Raw genomic sequence first — 22077 nt, forward strand, 5'->3', positions numbered from 1 at the left:
GCCTCCACATGCTAGGTTCCACATTGTGCTCTCAACCTAGTAGGACACCCTCTGAGCCCCAAGCCCCATGGGAGTCCCAAAACTAAGGGCCCCACTGCTTCCCTGAACCCAGACTCCTCTACCGGCCTCCCCATCTCCATGCATAACCATGCCATCATTTACCATCCTTCTGTGTACTGTTGTGGGCACTGAGCATGCAATGATGCAGCTATTTATAAAGAATGACAATGTGCTATCAAGGATCTTATAGTCTAACACGTAGGTTCCCAAAGTGGGCAATATCACCCCCTGGGGGCACTGGAATGATGGGGGAGGTGGTAGGAGCCTCAGGTGCAATTGGGGGGCATTGAATAAAAATAAGGGGGAGGTAGAAGCATAGAAAGAAGAGAAGATAAGGAAATTTTGAAAAACTGTCCATACGTGTTTCATCTGTTGGGTAGCAGAGTTAAAGTCGTAGTGATTACATTATTTTCCAAATAAACAAAATGCAAGTTATAACCAATTAATGGTCAAGTCCGCCAACAGATCTTAACAAGCAAGTGTTGGCAGGTGAGTGTGTCACACATTGTGGGGAAGTCCAGCATGCATTATGATATTATATGGTTACATGAGACAACATTGCATCATCAATTTTATGCAGGAAAAAACCCACAAATGTACAATAAATTATTAAATTTAAGATGTCATTTTTAAAAAAATTGTATGTTTTTTGAAATGATGCAAATTTCAAAAAAAGTTAAAGGGTTAAAGAAAGTAGACTTCCAGGGCGGTGCTGAGTAATTTTTTTTGAAAAGGGGGTGGTAGGCCAAATAAGTTTGAGGACCTCTGGTCTAATAGGTTTGAGGGACATGGGTCCTCTACTTAGAAATATACTCTCTACCATCTTCTCTCTATATATATAAAATTGTTAGATATCTATTAGATAACAGAATAGTCATAAACTAATAATTAGAATCAAGATCTTTTTTTAAGAGCTGGAAGGGTCCATAGAGATGATCTAACCCCACACCTTCATTTTTAAACTTTTATCAATGTATTTCACATCACAGCCATTTCTTAATATACATCCCAACACCTGTTTGAACCTTCCCAATGAACAAAGTCAAATGGTCAAGCAGGACCTGACAAAAGTTGCATCATGTGCAACCTCTCCCGCTGTCATCTTCAGCCTCTTCCAATTCTTCCCCAGAGAAGGGAAGTGTCTAAACCCTTTATTTTACATATTGCCCAAAGTCATATAGAAAGCTAAAGAGTAAAGCCAGCTCTTGACTTAGATTAACAGAATCCCAGAATTTTCAGGCACCATCTGGGCATTTCAGAATCCATTGAATCCTACTCCGACTTGACCAAGAATCCCCTTTACATTATACCCAAGGACGGGTCATCCAGCATTGACTTGAATGGAAGCCCATGAACCGCTGAAGCAGTCTATGGACAGCTCTGACTGCTGGAAAATCTTTTCCCACATCTAGCCCAAATCTGCCTCTTGGCAATTCCCAGTCATCAATCCCAGCTCTACGCCTGGGGGACAAGCAGAAAAAAGCTAATACCTCCTTAATGGTCTAGACTGTAAGACACTCAAAGCCAAGGATAAAGCCTTGTCTTCTGGCTCAATCCAGTATTCTTCCCATTGTCCTGCACTGTGTCATGGGGATGCTTCAGAAGAAATTAGGAGTGTTATCTAACACAGCAGAGAGAAGACTAATTTGGACCAAGAGACTTGGATTTTTATCCCAGGTCCATGACTAACAAACGGTGATTTGGGGCAAGTCTATAAAATGAGTGGATTAGACTACATAACATGTTAATGTTAATCATGATAGTAGTATTCTTTAATATATTAATGATTATATAAATATTATTAATGATTATATTGATATTAATGAATTAATAACTTTAGGATAATCTTTCAATATCCTTCCAGCTCTGAAATACTGGTGATCCATCCAATAACCTGAGAGATGTTAGGGCAAGGATTGTTTTTCTCCATTATGCAAAAGGGAAGACCCAGAACCAGTAAGCAGATGGCTTCACTTAGACATACCACAGACTGTGCTCAGGCAGCAGGGGTCTTCTGTGGAGAGTTGCAGGGCCACTTCACCAAAACGTTGGCACCCACCAGGCTGGGTTTCAGGGCAGCCGAGATCCACAGGGATGATAGTGTTGGGGGCCACACACTGGTCCTGGCAGCAGCCGCTGAGTGAGCTGTTCCAGATTTCACCCACAGCTCGGGGCACACCCAAGCTGTCTGTGCATGCTGTGAAGGAGGGCAGGGAGGTGAGGGAGGCTGGGAGAACTCTGACCTAGCCTCACTGGGGTCTCTCTGGGACATCCATTCTCCCACCTCCACAGAGCAAGATTCAGCACAAGAAGGGCATCACCTACACTCACTAGGGCCATATAGTGCATAGAATCTAGAAATGGAAAGAATCTCAATGAGCAATCTAGGCAGCCCTCTGAGATCCAAGGCAATGAAGAAATGACTTGTCCAAGGTCACACAGGTAGTAATCATCACACAAATCCTCTGACCGCAGAGTCAGGATAATCTGTTTAGGGAGAATGGTCCCCAAGGACACTGGAACAACTATGTGGTCTAGAAAAGGGGAGCCTTCTTCTGAGATGAGATGTAGCCCTTTCTGCCCCTCCCCCATATCCCTGTGCTAATTCAAGGATGAAACCTCACAGGGCATCCTCCTCCATCCCTCCTATACCTGCCTGCTTCCCCTGCTCCCCTGACCAAATCCTCTCTCCCTGACTTTGAGTCCAGAACCAATCAATTAATTAACAAGCATGTATTGACTCCTTTTTGCCAGGCACTGTGTTAGGTGCTGGAGATACAAAGTTGAAAATCAAACAGTCCCTGCCCTCAAGGAGCTTACATTCTGCTGGTCAGAGCCTGCAGGCTGGCACAGGACAACTGGATTGGAGCTCTAGACTTGTTCCTTCCCCAGCATCAGAGAGGCAGGGAATATGTCTGTGTCCCCCTCCATTTCAACGGCCTCTGATCCCCAGCTCCCCCAAACTTGCATGCTGGATTGTGGGACCCCATAATTGGCACTTACCGCATTTCTCCTCCGGGATGCAGAGTGCAGAATGGAGCCTGTGCAAGACAGTGCCCTCAGGGCACACACAGCCTTCTCCAAGCACTGAACAGAGCTCTGGGTCAGGGGGTTCCCGTCCGCCATCCTGGCATGTTCTAGGAGTGTCACAGACTGCCACACAGGCCTGATAGGTAGAGTCTCCAGGACATAAAAAGGCTGGAGGGAAGTCGGGAAGTCAGTCAAAGCATTTATTAAGGATTTACGATATACTAGACACTGTGCTAAGTGCTAGGGGTGCAAAGAAAGGTAAAACGTTATTCCTGCCCTCGGAGATCTTACATTCTAATGAGAGTGACATTCAAAAACTATACATACAAAATCTGTAGAGGAAGTATTGGTTCAGGGTTAATTTTGGTTGATGAGGGTAGATCCTATTAGAGAAGGATGGGTGATTGGGAAGAGGGAGGTGACAGAGAAGAAGGCAGGATTGGTGGTGACAAAGAAGCTTCTCCCTTCCTCCCCTCCCCAACTCACGGCAGTAGTCAGAGCGCCGCCACTCGATGCACACGTTGAATTTGTGACACATAGCCACATACACAGTTAATGCCACACAGGGCTGCTGCACGTATTTGGTGTCTCTGATCCACAGCTCACAGAACGACTCTGGGCTTACCTGGAGCAGACCCACCAATTAATGCCACCTGCCCACTCCAGCAAAGGCATCACTGCCCATCCCCATTGGGGCCACCCTATGTTGAAAGCTCTCATCATTTACTGTGCCTTGTTCCTTAGGTCCTTAGGAGAACAGCCCCCATGTCAAGTGCCACAGCTTTGTCTCCTCCCCACCCCTCACCTCTTCTACATACTCACCTCCTTTGGGAAGCCCTCCCTGACTTACCCTCCCCTGTCAGGGAAACTCCTCTAAACTGCAGCTAGGCCTTGGATGTCAGAGCCCACATTCTACTCAAGTTGTAAGGCCTAGACCATGGGCAGACACAGTGTCCCATACTGATCTCCATACTCTGCCCCTAAATCTGCTGAGGCTAATTGTCTCAGTCACACTGGTCTCCTTACTGGACAAATCTGTTTCAGTACAAGACTTTACTAAGCACCTGCTGTGTATGGACATGTAAAAGTCACTGTGTGAAAACTAAAGGCAGCCCCTGGTCTGAAAGAGTTTCTGTTCCATTCTATTAACCAGCTCCTAAGCCCTGGACCTGCATCTGGGTGACATTGTAAGGTGACTTTTTCCTTATTGTTGGTGGAAATCACCCCTCTAACAATACAATCACAAAATTCTCAATTCCAGCCTAGAGTCAGGAAAACCTGAGTTCAAAGCTGGCCTCAGATATTTAATAGCTGTGTTACCTGGGCAAGTCTCCTAACTTCTGTTTGCCTCAATTTCCTCAACTGCAAAATTGGGATAATAATAATTCCTACCTCTCACGGTTGTTGTAAAGATGAAATGAGGTGATATCTGTAAATAGCACTTAACACAATGCCTGGCACTTCTTTTCTCCTTCCCAACCCCTTTCCCCTCCTTCCTCTACATATATCAGCCAAACCACCATGGGTGAAATTCCCAGACAGAGTATGCTGTCCCCATCTATAATGCGGCACTGTCATGACCCTGGTGAATGGATAGAGCCCCAACTTCTCTCCTGATCTCCGGCTTTACACCTCCTACTGTCTCTTGGATATCTAAAACTGGATGTCCCATAGACATCAACCTGTCCACAACTGAGCTTATCTTCCCCCTCCATTCCCACTCCAAACTTTCCCTTCTTCTTTATTTCTCTATTATTCTCAGTGGTATGATCATTCTCCTAGTCACCCAGGCTCACAACCTGGTGCCATCCTCAATTCCTCACTCTCTCAACTCCTAGATCCAATCTGTTGCCAAATCCCATCTACTCTACCTTTATAGTATCTCTCCTCTGACCCTGCCACCATCTTGGTGCAGATCCTCATCACTTTATGCCTGGACTGGACAGCTTGCTGTTTGGTCTTGCCTCAAAGCTCTCCCCACTCTAGCCCAGCCTCCACTCAGCTATCAAAGTGATCTTCCTAAATTGAAGCTCTGACCATGTCAATCCCTCCACCATAGCCCCATTCCCACCCTCATTCAATAAACTCTAGGAACTCCCTATTTCCTCCATCATCAAATATAAAATCCTCTGTTGTGCTTTTAGAGATTTTCATAACCTGGCCACTTCCTACATTTCCAGCCGTCTTATACTTTACTTCCCTCCACATACTCTATGATCAGTGACATTGCCCTCTTTAATGTTTCTTACACGCAACACTCCATCTCTTGATTCTATGCATTTTCACTGACTGTCTCCCATGCCCCAAATTCTCCCCTTTCTTGTCTCTACTATCTAGTTTTCCTGGCTTCCTTCAGATACCAGCTAAAGTCCCACCTTCTGCAACAAGCCTTTCCTAGTCCCCCTAAATGCTCATGCCTTCCTTTTGAGATACTCTCCAATTTATCATATATATATAATACACATATATACATATATGTATGTGTATGTGTGTGTATATATATGTGTGTATATGTATATATATGTGTGTGTGTTGTGCATCTGTGCATACACACATATATACGTATACACAAATATATGTGTATATACATGTATATATATTATATATATTATATATATATATTTATTTATTTATAATCTTGTTGCTCATAATTGTTTGCATATTGTCTCCTCCATTAGACTGTATGCTTCATGAAGGCAAGGACTGTTTTTGCCTTCCTTTGTATCCCCAATGCTTAGCACAATGCCTGGCATGTAATAGGTGCATAATAAATGATTGTTGACCTGACTGATGTTACCTACAGAAACCATGTGTTAAGTGTTCCCATGGGCAAAGATGCACAAGCTGGGTGAGCAACTCTTTAAGATTTCAAATTGCAAAGAAGGTGCTGACTTGCATTATTACAGGCTATTTTCTCACCATGTAGTTTCCTGTACCGGTAAAAATCACAGGTGCAATCCTAAACCCTAAAAGTTTTTTTAATTCAATCTTTTCACTGATGAGCTAAAGGGAAGAAGGGATTTTTTCCAACTGAGGACAAGGGATTAGGAAATTGCAGCACCTAGAGGTCAGACTAGGACAGGTGACAGTAATGGACAGATTAGGGTCACTCCTTCTATAAACACTGTGGTAATGAATATTTACAGCAGGGCTTATTAATTTTAATGCATAAAATACATAAGATTATAAAGGAAACTAATTATACTGAAATATTTATCAATTTTTTAAAAACAAGGTCACAGACTTTATGTTAAGACATTTTAATCTAGAAAGTAAGAGAAGCACCATGGAGGCTCATTTGCACATTTCTCTACCATCCCCACCCCACACCTCTTTACCAGGATTATTCTCTATGGAATTTTACAGGGAGCCAGAGAGATATCTTGTTCCTGCCCCAGGCCCATCCCAATTCCTGACTCTGGCCTTGGAATTCTGCTATAGAGAGTTATGTTACTCTTAATACGTGCCCCTAGCTTGGTTGGATTGAATCCTGCTCTGTCCTGTGATATCTCCCAATGGGAACCCCATAGGCTGCCAAAAAGGAATCCAGGGGCCAAATGGGAGATAGGTCACCTGGGCACAGGGCTGAGGTTGGATGATGGATTAAGGGAGAAGGCTCAAACTCTCTTACACCCACTGATCATCTCCTGTCCCATCCCATTCTGATGGGCCCTTCCCTCCTGACCCTTCCATTCTCATCCTTCCAGGTAGGAAGAAACATACAAAATCATGGCAGCTACTGAAGGTGCGGTTGGAGACCATGCGGATGCAAGGTGAGCAGTCTGCAGTGGCACAGCTGTCCTCCCGGTAGCGGAACTGACCCACCGATGTCAGGGTGCTGGGCAACTGCCAGCTGTCCAGAAAGGGGGTGGGGTCTTCAGTTTCTTCCAGCGCAGTGCCATCAGGCAGGGTGAGGTCGTTGGCCACGTCACCATCACAGATACCTACAGGCAGAGTGGAATGATGTGACAAGTACCACCTTGAAGAGCCTGGATCAGCCAAGGTAGGGGTGGTGAGCATCACAGCAGAAAACACGGATGTCCCAACTCTAAATTCCAATTTCCTGTGCCCGTCCCTGTTCGACTCCCAAGACTTTGGTTTTCCACACCCACTGGTCACCTCTGGAAGACCAACCTCAGCTCAAGCTGCTTACTCTGAGGGTGATGGCGAACTGCCTAAAACACAGGCCTCCCTGGCTAGACAGTCTCCACACTCCCAACCTAGGCCCCTGGAGCGTCAGGAGCCCACGGTCCAATGTCTAGGGTCAGGGCAAAGGGCAGCTGGTTCTGCTGCAGGTCAGACTGTCCCACTCACAAGCCCGGTAAGGTCCACTAACAGGCACATCTACTGATTCAACTCCAGCTGTGATTTAAGAAGTCTCCACACCTGGGAAAGGATTGGAGAAGATGGCTTCTAATGCCCTGCCTTTTATTGTCTATGTCCTGTGTAGCCATTTCTAAACTTTCTCAAGAGTAGCCCCGCTCCTTGGAGCAGTCTTTTCCTGATTAAAGGGACTGGTGGTGACTGTGTTTGACTTTTTGTGGCTGAAAGAAATGGAAACGAAGGAAGCACCTATTCCCTGGGGACTGGCCGAACAAACTAGTGTGTGAGGGCAACAGAATCTTAGTGCTGCATGAGAACAAGGTATAGAGGTGATTCAGAGAAAGGTGGAAGACTTGTACTAACTGATACAAAAACAAAGAGAACAGAAGCAAAAGAACTGTGTATCTATATCTATGCACATATATGCATGTATATGTATATACATGTACATGCATGTATATATACATATGTATACACATACACATGCATATAGAGACACAAAAACACATATATACACATGTGTGCATGTGTCACTATAACCTATGTATATGTGTAGCACATATTTATAGATATGTACATGTATGTGTGTATCTATATGTTATAACTGCATATACTTTCTCTCCATACACACACGTTTATATATATATATATATACGTGTGTATGTATATATATACATATATACATACATACATGCATACATACGTGTGTGTGTGTGTGTGTGTGTGTGTGTGTGTGTGTGTGTGTGTGTGTGTGTGTTGATGTGGGTCTCTGATCTTGGACTCCTTTGGACTTCCAGACCTATAATGGGGGATTCTGTTTCCTGCTGGCTATCTGACCTCTCTCTGCCTCTGGGTCTTGCCTTTCAGTCCTAGCTGGTTTCGGTCTCTGCCAGAGACCTTCCTGACAGCCTGAGCTCTGGGTCATTGTCTCTCATGGTCCTGTCTGCCCTATAACAATCTAAGGATCAGAGAGACAGCACTGCCCTCCCCCTTCCATGAGCCCCTCCCCACACATCCCTTTTCCCATCACCATTACCAACTGTTTCCCATACCCCCTTACAGAGATCCCGAACTTACCACATAGACCCCCACCCACAAATTCATCAGTTTTTCTGGACTCCACAATCATAAGCCCTGAGCTGTGGAACCACTGGATTTGGATTTGTGAGGGAGTCCGGATCACATACATGTTTCCCGTATCTTCAATCTTAAATCCATGCTGGCTCACTGGTGGCCAGATGGGCCTTGAGTTGAGAGTTACCTAGAGGAGAAGGAAGAAAGGCGACAAACAGAAATTAATTCATCTCTAAATATGCATACACTCAAACTTTCTTTATAATGTTTGCTTTTTTTTTTTTTGGTGAAGCAGTCAGGGTTAAGTCACACAGCTAGTAAGTGTCAAGTGTCTGAGGCTAGATTTGAATTCAGATCCTCCTGACTCCAGGGCCGTTGCTGTTTCCACTGTGCCACCTAGCTGTCCCCAAGGGTTTTTTCTTAAACTGAGTCTAAAGCTGCCTCTATATTTCCACCCAGTGCTCCCAACTCTACCTTCTGAGGCCAAACAGAACAAGCTTACTCCCTCTTCCACATGACAGCCCTTCAAAATACTTGAAAATTATTATCACGTTTTACATTAATTGTTCCTTCCATTGTCCCTACTATAGCCTGGTCTCTAGTCATTTCTCCATCTCCCTACGGGACACACTTCAACTTGTCTTCTTGAAATGTGGGGCCTAGAGCTGAATACAGTACTCCGGCCAGAGCAGAGTCTGGCTAGACCTAGAATAGTAGAGTTTAATCCCATTGACCCTATAGTTAAGACTTCTGTTCACTTTTTTTAATTTTTAATTTTTTTTAAATCAGTAACTTGGATAAAGACATAGGTGGCCCATGGATTGAATGTGTGGATGCCACAAACATGGAAGAAGAGCTGTTTATGAAATCCCTCTGACCTAGCACTGTGCTCCCAGTCCTGTCAACAAATGAAATAAGGCCAATCTGGCATGAATAAGTCTTGGTGGAGCCATGCTGACCCTCAGTAATCCCACTGCCAGTTCTAAATGTTCGCAAAGCAGGTCTTTAATAATACATTCTACAATCATGCCCATTGATCGATGTGAAATTTATAAATGATCCATCTATAGTTTTTCCTGGTCAAAGCAAGGGGGAAAAATGCCAGTGGTGATGGTAGTCTGGGCCAGGGATGGCCCACCTGTTACCCTCTGAGCCAGTCACAGTAATTCTAGGACAGGGTTGCCCTTGAGACAGGAATATTCTGGAAGTTCATACCGTCCTGTTGAGTCGATCAATGGTCATGTGGTGGGCTAGGTTGGTCACATTCAGTATCACTGGGCAGAAAGGAGGCCAGTTCAAGTGACCCTACAGAAAAACAGCATTGTTAATAACTCGCATGTATACAAGGAAAGTCATATGGTAAATCAAAAGTGCATTTAACCTGGAGACCATAGACTTGGTTTGAACATCAGTCTTAATACTGAATAGCAATTGGACCCTGGGGTAAGTCGCTTAACCTCTGTTTCATCATATTTAAAATGAGTTATATTACTTATACTACCTATCAGGGTTGTTGTAAGAAAAAAAGCACTTTGTAAACTAGAAAGTATGATACAAATATACACTCATTATGATGTATTAATGATACTTTATAAAAATTAATTTATTTGATCCTCACAATAACCCTCTGACACAAGTGGAGGCCAGTCAATAAACAGTTTTTAAGCACCTGCCATGTGCCAGGACTGTACCTTATCCTTCTTTTACAGATCAAAAAACTGAGGCTTTAAAAGGTTATTAAATTAATTATCAAATATATTAATCAAATTAATCAATTAATATAATTAATAAATAATAATTTAAAAGCTTAATCTGACCATGGTACCGTACATTATAAATTCTTTGAACCAGAATTTGAACCCAAGTTTCACCTCCCAGTCTCTCTAACCATTGCCATCCATAGGGCCCTTCCTGTATAGACTTGAGCAACTCTTCCTGTCCCCAGTTCTCCCTCAGAAAGCTCTCTCAAATCATTTGGGGACACAGCAGTTTGAACAAATACGGAAGGGGAGAAAGAGGATAATTTACCCAGCCCCTTCTCAGTTATCCACTCTAACAAAGATAGAAACAATAATAATAGCTAACAACTACATAATGCTTTAAGTTTTACAAAGCACCAATAATCCACAATAGAATCAGACCCCCAGGAAGTTTGTTTGTCCACAGAATGCTTTGTGCTATTCTTTCGTAACAGATTTCCCTCCCAAGTTCCACTTCATCCTGGACAGTGTGGAAAAGGTTTAGCATTCCATGTGTACCCCAGCCTTGGGGCCCAACAGAATTACAGGGCAGCCACATTAAGGTTAAAAGTGGCCACAAATCATCTGAAATATGTTAACTTCCATGCAGAGATTGGAGAGCTATCTCCACAGAATTTCTGTGGGGACTAATGTGCCGTAATGCAAAGAGGCATAAAGGAAAATGCCTTGGGCTAGAATCCTGTGATCTGAGTTTCTGCCCTGGCATTGCTAATAACTCTTAAGTGTCGTCTTGGACAAGTCCTTTTCCTGGTCCTGACTTTCCCCCTATATAAAGTAAGGCAGTTCAACTAACTGATCTTTAAGCACTCTTTTGACTCTGATAGTCTAGGGTTCAATTTCTTCCATTTTCTATCTATTCTCCACACAGTTGCTAAAATAATCTCCTTATGTCGGAAGCCTCACCATGACTCCCTTACTTAAAAACCTTCAGAGGCTCCCTATTGCCTCTAAAATAAAACCTGTATTCCTTACTCTGATATTGAAGGCCCTCCATAATCAATCTAGATTGTTCCAGAATGATTGTGCGTTACTCCCCTTCACACACTCTGTTCCAACACAAATGGGCTAAATTCTGAGAATCTGTCATGCCATTCTCCACCTCTATGAATTTCCCAAAGCTGTCTTCTGAGCCTGGGATGCACTCCTTCCTCACGGTCATCTTTTAGAATATTTCTCTTGCTTCAAAGCTCAGCTCAGATCCCCTACAAAGCTTTCCTCGATACTCTCAGAAAAAATAAAGTGTTCTCTGCATTCTCAAGTTTTCCTAAAACACCCGGTTGGAATTTCTCCTATGCTCTCTCCAACACATTGTATTGCATTTATGCATGTATGTGCTACTTCTATCTCCCTCGACCACCAGGAAAAGGCAGACTCCTTGAGGACAGGCTCGATTTTTTCTCTGTGTATTCCCAATGTCTTGGTTGGAGTAATGCAGAAGTCAAATTTGAATACCCATTCATTCTTCCAACAAATATTTAATAAAATGAAGGTGTGTAAGAGCTACGAGCTGTCAAATTCCTTCATTCCACAGTTGAGGAAACTGTGACTCAAAAAGGAAAAATGACTTGGCCAAGATCACACAGTTTAATGGAAAAGCTGAACCTCAAACCTCTCTCTCCTATATCTCAGGTTAACATCTTTCCATCACACTCTGATGCCTACCTATATTCAACCCACAACACAAACTTGCTACCCCCAGAGTTGTTCAGAGTCAGGTGTCCTGCCTCCCAAACCTAGTTCTCCAACTCATTGTGCTTCCACAATTTTTTTTTTGGTTTGGACATGCAATTATCTCACCATGAACAGCTCCCAGTGAGGAAACTCCCGCTACCAATGAAAACTGTCAATTATTCAACCAGTATCATCTCAGAGAGTCATTTGGGACACCGTAAGGGTAAGTGGTCTGCCCAGGGTCACACAGCCAGTGCATGTCAGAGGTGACACTTGAACTTCGGTCTTCCTAGCTCTGAGGTCAGTTCTCTTTCTACTCCATAACAACCACAGCAATAATAAAAATAAGTCCCATGTCTACTGCACTCTTAATTTTACTAAGCTTTTTCATAACAGCCCAGTGAGAGAGGTGGTGCAACTGTTACTTAAATTCAATTCCAAAAACTTATTTCTTTATTAAGTGATTCCCCTGGACACCATTTGAACTACTGGAGACATAAAAACCAAAATGAAACCTTTAAGGAACTTGAATTCCACAGGGAGAGGTGGAAATGCCATGTACCCAGAGGAGATACAGTCTCACTGGAGGCAGAGGGGAATCCTAATGACTGAGGGAACCAGGAGAAGGCTTGGAGGAGTCAGTGGCTCCTGAGCTAAGCCTTAAAGCAGTCTAGGGATTCTGGGCAATGGAAGTGAAGAGGACAAGCATTCCAGGAACAAGGGCTAGTTTGTGCAAAGTCACAGAAGTGGTCAATAGAACGTCAAGTTCAAGGAAGAACAAGTAGACCAGTCAGGCTGGAACATAAAATGTGTGAAGGGAAGCAATGAGAAATAAGTCTGGGGAGGTAGATGGGAGCTAGATGGTGGAAAGTTTAATTGTCAGGTGGAGTTGTCTGGCTTTTTTGTTCTGTTTTGTTTTAAAAAGCAACAGGAAACTCCTAAAGTGTCTCACATATGCAGTGTTGTGATCAGACTTATGTCTTAGGAATATTAATTGGCAGCCATGTAGATTAAAGGAGGGAGAAGAAGGAGACAAGGAGTCCCATCAGGAGGCTGCCGCAATAGTCCAGAAGAGAGGTGATGAGGACCTGAACTGGGGGTGGTAGCTGTGTGAGTATGCAGAAGATTGATGTGTGCGAGATGTGGGGGTAGAAATGACAAGATTTGGCAACTAATTGAATAAGAAGAGGAAAGGAAGAGTGGAAGATAGCTCTGAAGTTTCAAGCCTGAGTGATTGGGAGAGTGGTGCTGCCCTCAATAGAAATAGCCAAGTTTGGAAGAAAGGCAGATTTAGGGGGAAAGATGATGATCATTTTGCAGATAAGGAAACTGAGGCTCAAAGAATGAAATGATTGGCCAAGGGTCACAAGGAAAGTTCATTAGAGAGCTAAGCTGAGAACACTTCACTGGGTTGCCTAGTTGGGCACATTTCCCACTCTCACTCCCCAAATTCATCCAAAGTTCCTTGGACACCCTAAGGGTAGTGGGGGCATGAAGCAATTACTAGGTTTGCACTTTTGCAGTCAAGGACAAGGACGGTGATCATCTCCTCTGGGCGCTGGCTGACGATATAGGAGGCCTCTTTAAACAGTGCCACGTAGCTCCCATCAAAGGTCACCAAGCTCAAGTCAGGAAAAATGGAACATCGACCTACACGCAGACAGAAGAGAGATTCTGGTTAAAGAGACAGTACTGACCTGCACAGGAAGAGGAAGTCTGCGTTGCCTTCCTAGAGACACCAGGAAAATGGCTGACCCATTTTAATAGAAATCATCGCACGGCCAAAGCTTGGCTTCTTTAAAGCCTGCAAGCCCAGTTTCGTTCAGAGAAGGGGCCAGCTGGCTGCCAGGCAAGGGCATCTCATTGGGGCCTCACTTCTTCACATTTGGGCGACAGGTGATGGAACCAGCTTCCCACCCTCCAGGTCCCACACTGAAGACACTGGCTGGCCTTTCCTCTCCTGGTCTCCTCCCACTCCTCTCCTTTCCTTTTCTTCCCTTCCCCTTCCTTTCTGTTACAATTGGAGCAAAACACTAATTGTTTTTTTAAGGGAGATAGAGTAGAAAGAGTAGGTTTAAATGCAAGTTTAAATCTTGCCTCTGATGCTTACTGACTATATGATCTTGGAGCAAGCCACCTTGGGCCTCAGTTTCTTCATCTGTAAAATGAAGATGTTTGACTAGATAACTCCTAAAGCTTCTTCTAGCTCTAATTCAATGATCTCATAATCCTATATTCTAGTGTAGAGAAGGCATGAGGGGCAGTTCCAGGGATGCAGGTCACCTCTCTGCTCTCCTACAGATCAGGTTTGTCATATTCTGGACCGGAATTCTAACGGGCATGAGATCATTCAAGATGAGGGAGTGTCTCTGCTACCCAAGCTCCCTTGCTCCCCTCACTCCCTACCCATGGTCAAGTGAATATGGCCTTAGCATCAAGCCACAGCGGCTACTCACAGGCACACTTCCAGCGGGAGCAGCATTGGTCTCCATTGGCACGCACAGCAAAGCCTAGAATCCCACAAGGTGGGGGTGAGGCACTGTATGGGCACTGCTGGGTCTGGTTAACTCGGATCAGCTCTCCCTCTACACAGATATGTCTGACACACTCACTTTCTATGATGGGCTGGGATAGATGGGAAGAGAGATAGATGGTGTCATTCTCTTGCCAGAGTAGAGAGAATCCCTACCCAGGTGTATGGGGGTATGGGAGAATAAGAAAGGACATGCAGTCCTCACAGGCAGTTCCCACCTTGCCTCAGCTCCACCAACAATAACTCTTTATTGGGTTTAGGGACTGAGGTGGTGGAGGCAGGCACACATAATTCATCACTAGGTGAATTGTGTTTCGTTCATACTCTGGAAGAATCCAAAATGAATGGATGGATAAAAAAGCATTTATTAAGTGTTTTTATATGCCAAACACTGTGCTAAGTGCTGGATATTAAAATGCAAAAGAAAAGAAAAAAAGGAGGGAAGTCGGGTCCTGCACTGAGAACAGATAGTATAAGAAAGAGGTCTGTAGTGTGTTGGCAAGTGCCAGGAGGAATGGGCTCTTGGGGGTCATGGAGTGGCATCCTCCAGTGGGCACATAGGCATACACTAACATGGTTTCACACGCAATGCCCTGATCTAAGGAGCTCAGGACACAGTAGAACAAGGTTAAATGAGGGCACTGTTTCTATGTCTGAGTGGCATTGTGCCCAGGAAAATGCTCTACATGCCAAACATGATGGTGAAAGCCCAGGCCACACAGCCTGGGCAGAAGTGAGGAGTGTCAGTTTTAGCTGAGTCACGCCAGTCAGCCTGAAAGATTCAGGCAGTGACCCCAAAAGAAATAAAGCAAGCAACCCAAGTTCTCCTCTGGCTAATAGCCAGTGTCTAGAAGGAGCTGGTCACCAGCTACAAGTATACTCTGGAGGCAGGGTCCAGTACTCGTGTTTGGAGTGAGGAGGCTTTGTAGATGTGGGAAGGGTGGAAGGGATGGGTCACTATACAGGCAGCCAGAGAACCATGATGAATTACTCACAACACATGTTGGGAATGTAGAAGATTCTGTCATTGACATCAAGACTGAGGTAGGTAACACCGAGACACCTCCGACTGGGGCTGACCGCCCAGGCTGTCCTGTTGTGTCCTCACCAGCAGATTCTTCTGGAGCCAGGAGCCCTAGGGTCATCCCAGAGGCCCTAGTCTGGGCCATAGAAGCTGGGAAGTATGAGGTCAGAGTGGTTTGTGGAGATGAAGATATTCCCGTCACATTGGTAGCTAGGGGGCCAAGGGGGAGCGATGTGGACAAACGTGGCAGGGATGTGGCACCAGCACCTTTGGCCGTAGTCCCTGGAGTCACTGGGGAGTGAGGTGTAGCAGGCAGTTCTGTGACACCCCAAGAGGATGTACTATATTCTGTTGTGGGGAGGGGCACTTGCTTGGATAGGATAGCCCCCTTTTCAGTGGTACTCTTGCCTGGTGCCCCTGACACCCTTTGCACAAACATCTCATGGGTTGAGGTCAAGGGTGCGGCTTCTGACCACAGGAGAGGGGTGGTCAGCCTTAGTGAAGCCGGTGCTGTGACCATGGTCAGGGGTACACCTTGCACAGTTGTATGAACTTGAGTCAAGCCCAATGAGGTCGGAGGAAGTGTAGGGTGGAAGGTCACAGGGGACAGGGAGGTGGTTACGGGCACAGACAACTGTGTGTCCTTCCCTGGGGCCAGAGTGGAAACCCCAGATCCTTTAGGGGCAGGGTGACTGGAGATAAGGGTCCATGGAGGAGGGTGGGATGAAGTTGATAACAGGTGGCTGGTCTCCTGGGTGCCCAATGGTGTCCCTGCCTCGGCCAGAGGCATGCTGATATCTGACAGCACGGATAGCACAGTTGATTCAGAAACCAGAGAGGGCACAGGTACTGGTGAGTGTGTAGCAGGTAACCTTGCTGCAGAGAGGGCAGAGGTGCCCAGAGTCACAGAGGTCAGGGTCACAGGGCTGGTGGCTTCAGTCACTGAGAGAACTGCACCCAAAGGTGGATGGATGATGAGGGTAGTGGAAAACCGGCTCCTGACTGGGGAAGTTGAAAGGGCTGTAGTTGTGGTACGGCCAGTCTCAGTTTGCCCTGTGGCTCGTGCAGCTTCTGGTCCTGGGCTCACAGAGGTCTTACCAACAGATGGAAGAGAGCTGCTAGAACCTGTCACCTCCTCAGCCAAGGGGACTCTAGGGGTTTCTGTCCTATTCCCTTCCCCTGTGCTCAGGGTCATCAACAATGGTTCCTGGAGCCCCACGGAGGGAGGGAGCCCCACAGGCGAGATCTCAGTGGGTCTCTCAGAGACAGCCAGACTGAGGGAGGGCCTTGCTCCTGTTTGAGTGGTCCTTACTGGCGAGGGGCTTGGTGTAGGAATGGTCACAGCTTTGGACATTAGATGGAAGCTGGGAATTGTGGGGAGCATCAGGACCATTGTAGCATTTGGGCTTCCCGTGAAGGTCACTTCTGCTGGAGTTGTTTTTATGGTGGTTGCCCCTACACTGGACACTGGCATCCTGGGTGGGGAGATGGAGGAGGAGGTGGCTTCTGGAGCTGGCAGGCTGATGGTAGAGCCAGAGGGCAGATGCGCATCGGCTGGGACCACCGTCGAGAGGTCTGCAACCGTGAGCCACTTTGAGGGAGGCTGGAGGGTACCTCCCAAGGTAGACCCAAGCCTCGGCTCTGTTCCTTCCTTCATTGTTGCCCGCAAGCTTGAAGTCGTAGCAAGGGCAAAAGCTGTGTCCCGGGATGATGGGTGGGCCAGGGACAAGGTAGCCATGGTGAGGGCTGGTGGGCTGGTAGGTGCCCTAGGCCCAGCCATGGCTGGGGACATCTCAGGGGTTCGAGATTCCTCTGGGGAAATCAAATCTCGGCCAGGAACCAGGGTCTTCACACTGGATGTAGCCACTGCAGCCTCAATACCTAAAACAGATAAGGGGAGAGGCTGAGGTGGGGTCCATTATCTGCTCAGCACAACCCGAGAGCCATCATTCCCTCTAGAACTGATATTTGGTTGGCTGTGTTTCTATGACTGGTCTCTCTTCCCTAGGATTGGGAGTTCTCCCAGGACCCGGACAATGTTGCCTCTTCAGGCTAGGGCCTCCCCAAGGATAGGGCTGTGCCTCTTCTTCCCTCCATAGTTCAAGGGCATGGTATAGGCTCAGGCTAGTAGTGACTGAGTAGCCACCTCAGCACCCCAAGAGTATCATCTCCCCAGGTTGATTTTGAGGCTTTCAGACCCTGGCCTCCTGCTCATGGGCCTGCCCATTCCCCTGGCCTTTCTCACTTTCCTGATGACTTCCAGACCTTTCTTAGGCAGTAGAGGAGGATCCCAAACTCTCCAAGTCCACTCATGGGGGAGCAGGCTTAGGTCCTGTGAGTTCATAGTGGTCTATGCCCACAACTCATCCCACAGGGCACTGAGAAATCCACAGAGCGGGTGAGAGTGACAGGAAACCTGGCCACGTACAGTCCTCCAAGTAGACACATTTCTGGGTGACTTCATCCAGGACCATGGGGGTGGGACAAACAGGGACACAGCCTTCAACCCTGCAGGAACAATGGAGACACTGTATTCCATGCAGGGAATATCCCCAACTCTGCCCCCAGTCAATTTTCTTTACAACCTAGCCCATACATGCACGCTTGTATGTACAACACTCATTCACACATGCCTACAAATGGGCACACATGTGTACACATTCAGGCATATGTGGGAACACGTATGCTGCCTTCCCCCAGGTGACTCATTCCTGTGCTCTAGTGAAAGATTCTCACCTGGGGACCTCCCAGCAGCTGGCTCCTCGAGGATCCCGGCAAGTTTGGAAGCAAGGGCTGGTGCAGGCATCATAGCGCCACTCACAGGTGGGGTAGGCAGTGCCTTGCCATCTGGCATCTGGGAAAATGAATCATGCTCACAAACATATCACACGCCCACCATATGCAGAGCCCTGGGCAAAGTATCACTGGGGAGGGAGAGGCTCAAGTCCTGTCTTCAAGGGCCCAGACCCATAAAGGTGAGAGATTCCAGAAGCTAGAAGTAATATAGGCTCCTTGGGGGCTCCTTTTTTGTTTTGGGGGGGTTTTTGCATCTTTAGGACATAGAACACTGCTATATCACAGTGGGTACTTAGCAAATGCTTGTAGATGCTTGTCACCTTTATATGGGAGCATCAGAAAGCTTCACGGTGAACAGCTGACCCAGCCTATACTCCTGGGTGAGGACTTAGTCCCCTTTCTACCCTGGACACTCATTAAAGTCCTACTCACAACAGCTGGCAATTTGACACACAGAACATCTGCTTGGCTAAACCCTAAGCAAGTTCCATTATGAAGATGGAGAGAAAATGGCCCCAGGAAGAAAGAAGACCCTAGATCACCATCCCTGGATGGTCTTTGTGCATATATGGGATCACCACCATCCTGGCAGCTTAGGGTAATGGGATGGGGCTCTATCTAGACACAGGAAAGAAAACCTTACCATCACCTGACAGCCTTCAGCCCTTAGGTTAGAGGAGTTTTGGTACATGTCTTTATTTTTTTTTCTATTTGGGGGCAACAGGAAACCTGAAACACTAGACTGAGCTACCAATGAGCAGGAAACAGTAGGGTATAAGAGATAGATTGCTGAATGTGGAGGCAGGAAACCTGGGCTCTGGTCTTGGGCACTCTGCCACTTACTAACTATGTGACTTTGAATGTCAATTAATTTTTCTGAATTCATTGTCCTCATCTATAAAATGGGAATATTAGTGCATGTATTACACCTGCCTCATAGGATAGCTATGAAGGAAAGTGCTGTGGACACCTGAATGCACTATAAGAATATGAATTGGGGGCATTATTCTGCTAGGGAAAAGCTTCACAAAGAAAAGGAAACATCCATGGTAGGGAAAACTAGGGAACCTACACGTACAAAAACCACAACTCAAGTGAAGTGTTAGGGGATAGAGAGGAACAGTATGGGGTGGTGGGGAAAGCAGTGAATTTGGATCAGAGGAGATGGTTACAAATCCCAGCTGTTCAAATCCCAGCTCTTTGGGCACCTCAATGGGCCTCAGTTTCCTTATCTATAAAAGGGGGCTGAATCAAATGATCTCTGAGCCAGAGGCCCTGCTAGTTCTAAACCCTATTATTCTATGTCTTGTAGTTCCCGCTAGCAGATGCTCAAAGGGTGCTCAATGAGCGTAGAAAAAGAATACAAATTTAGCAGGTTTCTCCAGCCCCTTTCAGGAAACAAACAATGTCTACAGAAGACAGGGGCATCCAGTCCTCAGGAAGATGAGCACTTCTATGGGGTGAAACTTCAAATACATCAAGACAGTTCTCCCATCCCCCACTAATTCTTCTCTTCTTCAGTCTAAACCCCTCTAATGCCTTCAGCTGACTAATGCTTGACGGCAGCTCTCAAGTGACTGACCCTGAATCTTTAACTGACCTCATGTCATGACCTCAAAGTCCTTCCCCATCCTGCATGCCCTCCACTGAATGCTCTTATGAACCCCACACTCCAGATGTGGTCTGGCTAAGACCTCACTGAGTACTTTGTTTTGGACCTTTCTAAAGCACTTATAAGGGCAACTAGATGGAGCAGTGGCTAGAGCACCAGCCATGGAGTCAGAAGGACCTGAGTTCAAATCCAGCCTCAGACACTTACTAGCTGTGCGACCCTGGGCAAGTCACTTAATCCTGTTTGCCTCAGTTTCTTCATCTGTAAAAATGAGCTGGAGAAGGAAATGGCAAACTACTCCATTATCTTTGCCAAGAAAACCCCACAAAGAGCCAGATAGGACTGAAACAACTCAACCACAAACAAATCACTTATTATGTAAGGTCGGTTGTATATTTGTCAACAATAAAATGTGAATATTGGCAAACTGTAAACTCCATGAGGGTAGGGACTTATCTAAACTTTTTATTTCTGTCATTGCCTGGCATAGTACTTTGCTCAGGATAGATAATAAGTGGCGAATGAACGGAACAGTATTTCTTTCACTGAAGCCAATGAGAGCACCTCAGGCAGCACGAAATAGGGGTGTAGACAAAAGGACTGATCAGGTAAACTTTCCTTCTAGGTAGCAATGGTTAGGGAGCTGGGAGGCCATGTGGAAGGGAGAAAGAAGGGAGAAGCTTAGAGACACCTCAGGAGTGGGGAGTGGGCGTGAGGCCTTATTCTCCCAGACCCTTGTCATGGCTCCTCAGGGACATAGTTCCTAATGGAACTTTCTGACCTAATAGGTCTGGCATGTGCACCCGTCAGCAAGAAACCCAAGCTGCTGTGGCCCCGTATCACTTTCTCCATCACCTCCCCCGGAGACTGTTTTATTTTTAGATATTGTAGTTGTATCCACAAGTCATGCCTTTCTGTGCAAAGGCACCCCCCAGATCAAGCTGAGCCCCTTTGCCTCCTACTTAACCAAACAATGAGACCAAACCATTAGCGCTAAGCCAACGATTGCTTCACCTGCCCCCACTCACCAGAGTAAAAGGGTCGGGAGGTTCCTGCTAGCATAGACGGACTCGTTAGCATATCTGAAGCTCTCCTCCCTTTTCGCCTAGACTACAGCAGTCCTAAGTAGTCTTCCTGTCTCCAATCTCTCCCTTTCCCCAATCAACCCTCCACGTCCTTACCCAAGTGATCTTCTTAAAGCATAGTTACGAACAAACCACTCCTAGCCTCCAAAGCCTTCAGGGATCCTCATTTCCTGAAGAATAAACTCCAAATCCTGGCATTTAAAGCCAACCGTATCAGAGCCCCAACCTATTTCACAGAATTTCCCTTCATAGTCCTTCCCTTTAACCAAACTGGACTGTTCCTTCCTCATTCTTGTCCTGTCTTCTCCCACCTCCACTCCTTTGCTTACACAGTCCTCCACACTTAAAAGAGACCTTCCTCATCTCCAACTGCTAACATCTCTCTCCCTTCTTTCACAACCTCACCCAGACGCTAAATCCTCCTGAAATTTTCCATGAGCCTTCCCCTTCCCTTGCTGAAAGATGAACTTTTGCTTCATCTTGCTGGGGTCCAGATCACTATGAAACTTCCCAGCTCTCTCTTCATCTGCTTCTTTCTACTACCTTGATCCCTCCCATCAGAACCTGGGATCCCAGAATCCTTGATCCCTGAATCTCCCAGCCCTGGTGGTTTTCCCCTACCCTGCTGGCATCCAGGCCTCCAGGCTACTTTCACACTCTCTCTTCATCACGTCCCAGAAGGAGTTCTCCTCACCCCCACTTTGCAGCACCCCTCTATATGTTATCTTCCTTTATTAGAATGTAAATTCTTTGAGGACAGGGATTATCTTGTTCATCTGTATTTATACCTCCAGCACTTAGCACAGTGCCTGACACATAGTATGTGGTTTTATAAATCCTTTATTCATCTATCCATCAATTCATTTATGTATCTATTTATGTATCTCTGTATGTATGTTTGTATCTCTATAGCTCCTTGTGTTTGTGTCTCTGCCTTACTTTGTCTCTGTCTCTGTCTCTCTCTCTGTTCCTCTCTCTTTGTCTCTCTGTGTCTCTGTCCCTCTCTTTGTCTTTCTGTGGCCCTCTTTCTGTCTGTCTCTATCTTTCTCTGTCTCTGTGTCCCTGTCTGTCTCCATCTCTCTCTCTCTCTCTCTGTGTGTCTCTGTCTC

General features: G+C 46.0%; 1 protein-coding gene across 1 annotated transcript in view; it reads right to left on the reverse strand.

Moving 5' to 3' along the window:
- Positions 1 to 22077, reverse strand: part of OTOG (otogelin) — a 102059-nt gene that overhangs the window by 15709 nt on the left and 64273 nt on the right. Inside the window, 11 exon segments of the mRNA XM_021005386.2 lie at positions 2045 to 2257; positions 3064 to 3258; positions 3577 to 3715; positions 6814 to 7034; positions 8491 to 8674; positions 9703 to 9792; positions 13423 to 13568; positions 14375 to 14543; positions 15447 to 17356; positions 17904 to 17983; positions 18212 to 18329. Coding sequence (XP_020861045.1) covers positions 2045 to 2257; positions 3064 to 3258; positions 3577 to 3715; positions 6814 to 7034; positions 8491 to 8674; positions 9703 to 9792; positions 13423 to 13568; positions 14375 to 14543; positions 15447 to 17356; positions 17904 to 17983; positions 18212 to 18329 — 3465 coding nt within the window.

Source organism: Phascolarctos cinereus, unplaced genomic scaffold, assembly GCF_003287225.1.
Source record: "Phascolarctos cinereus isolate Bilbo 61053 unplaced genomic scaffold, phaCin_HiC Scaffold_9;HRSCAF=440, whole genome shotgun sequence".
Lineage (NCBI taxonomy): Eukaryota > Metazoa > Chordata > Mammalia > Diprotodontia > Phascolarctidae > Phascolarctos > Phascolarctos cinereus.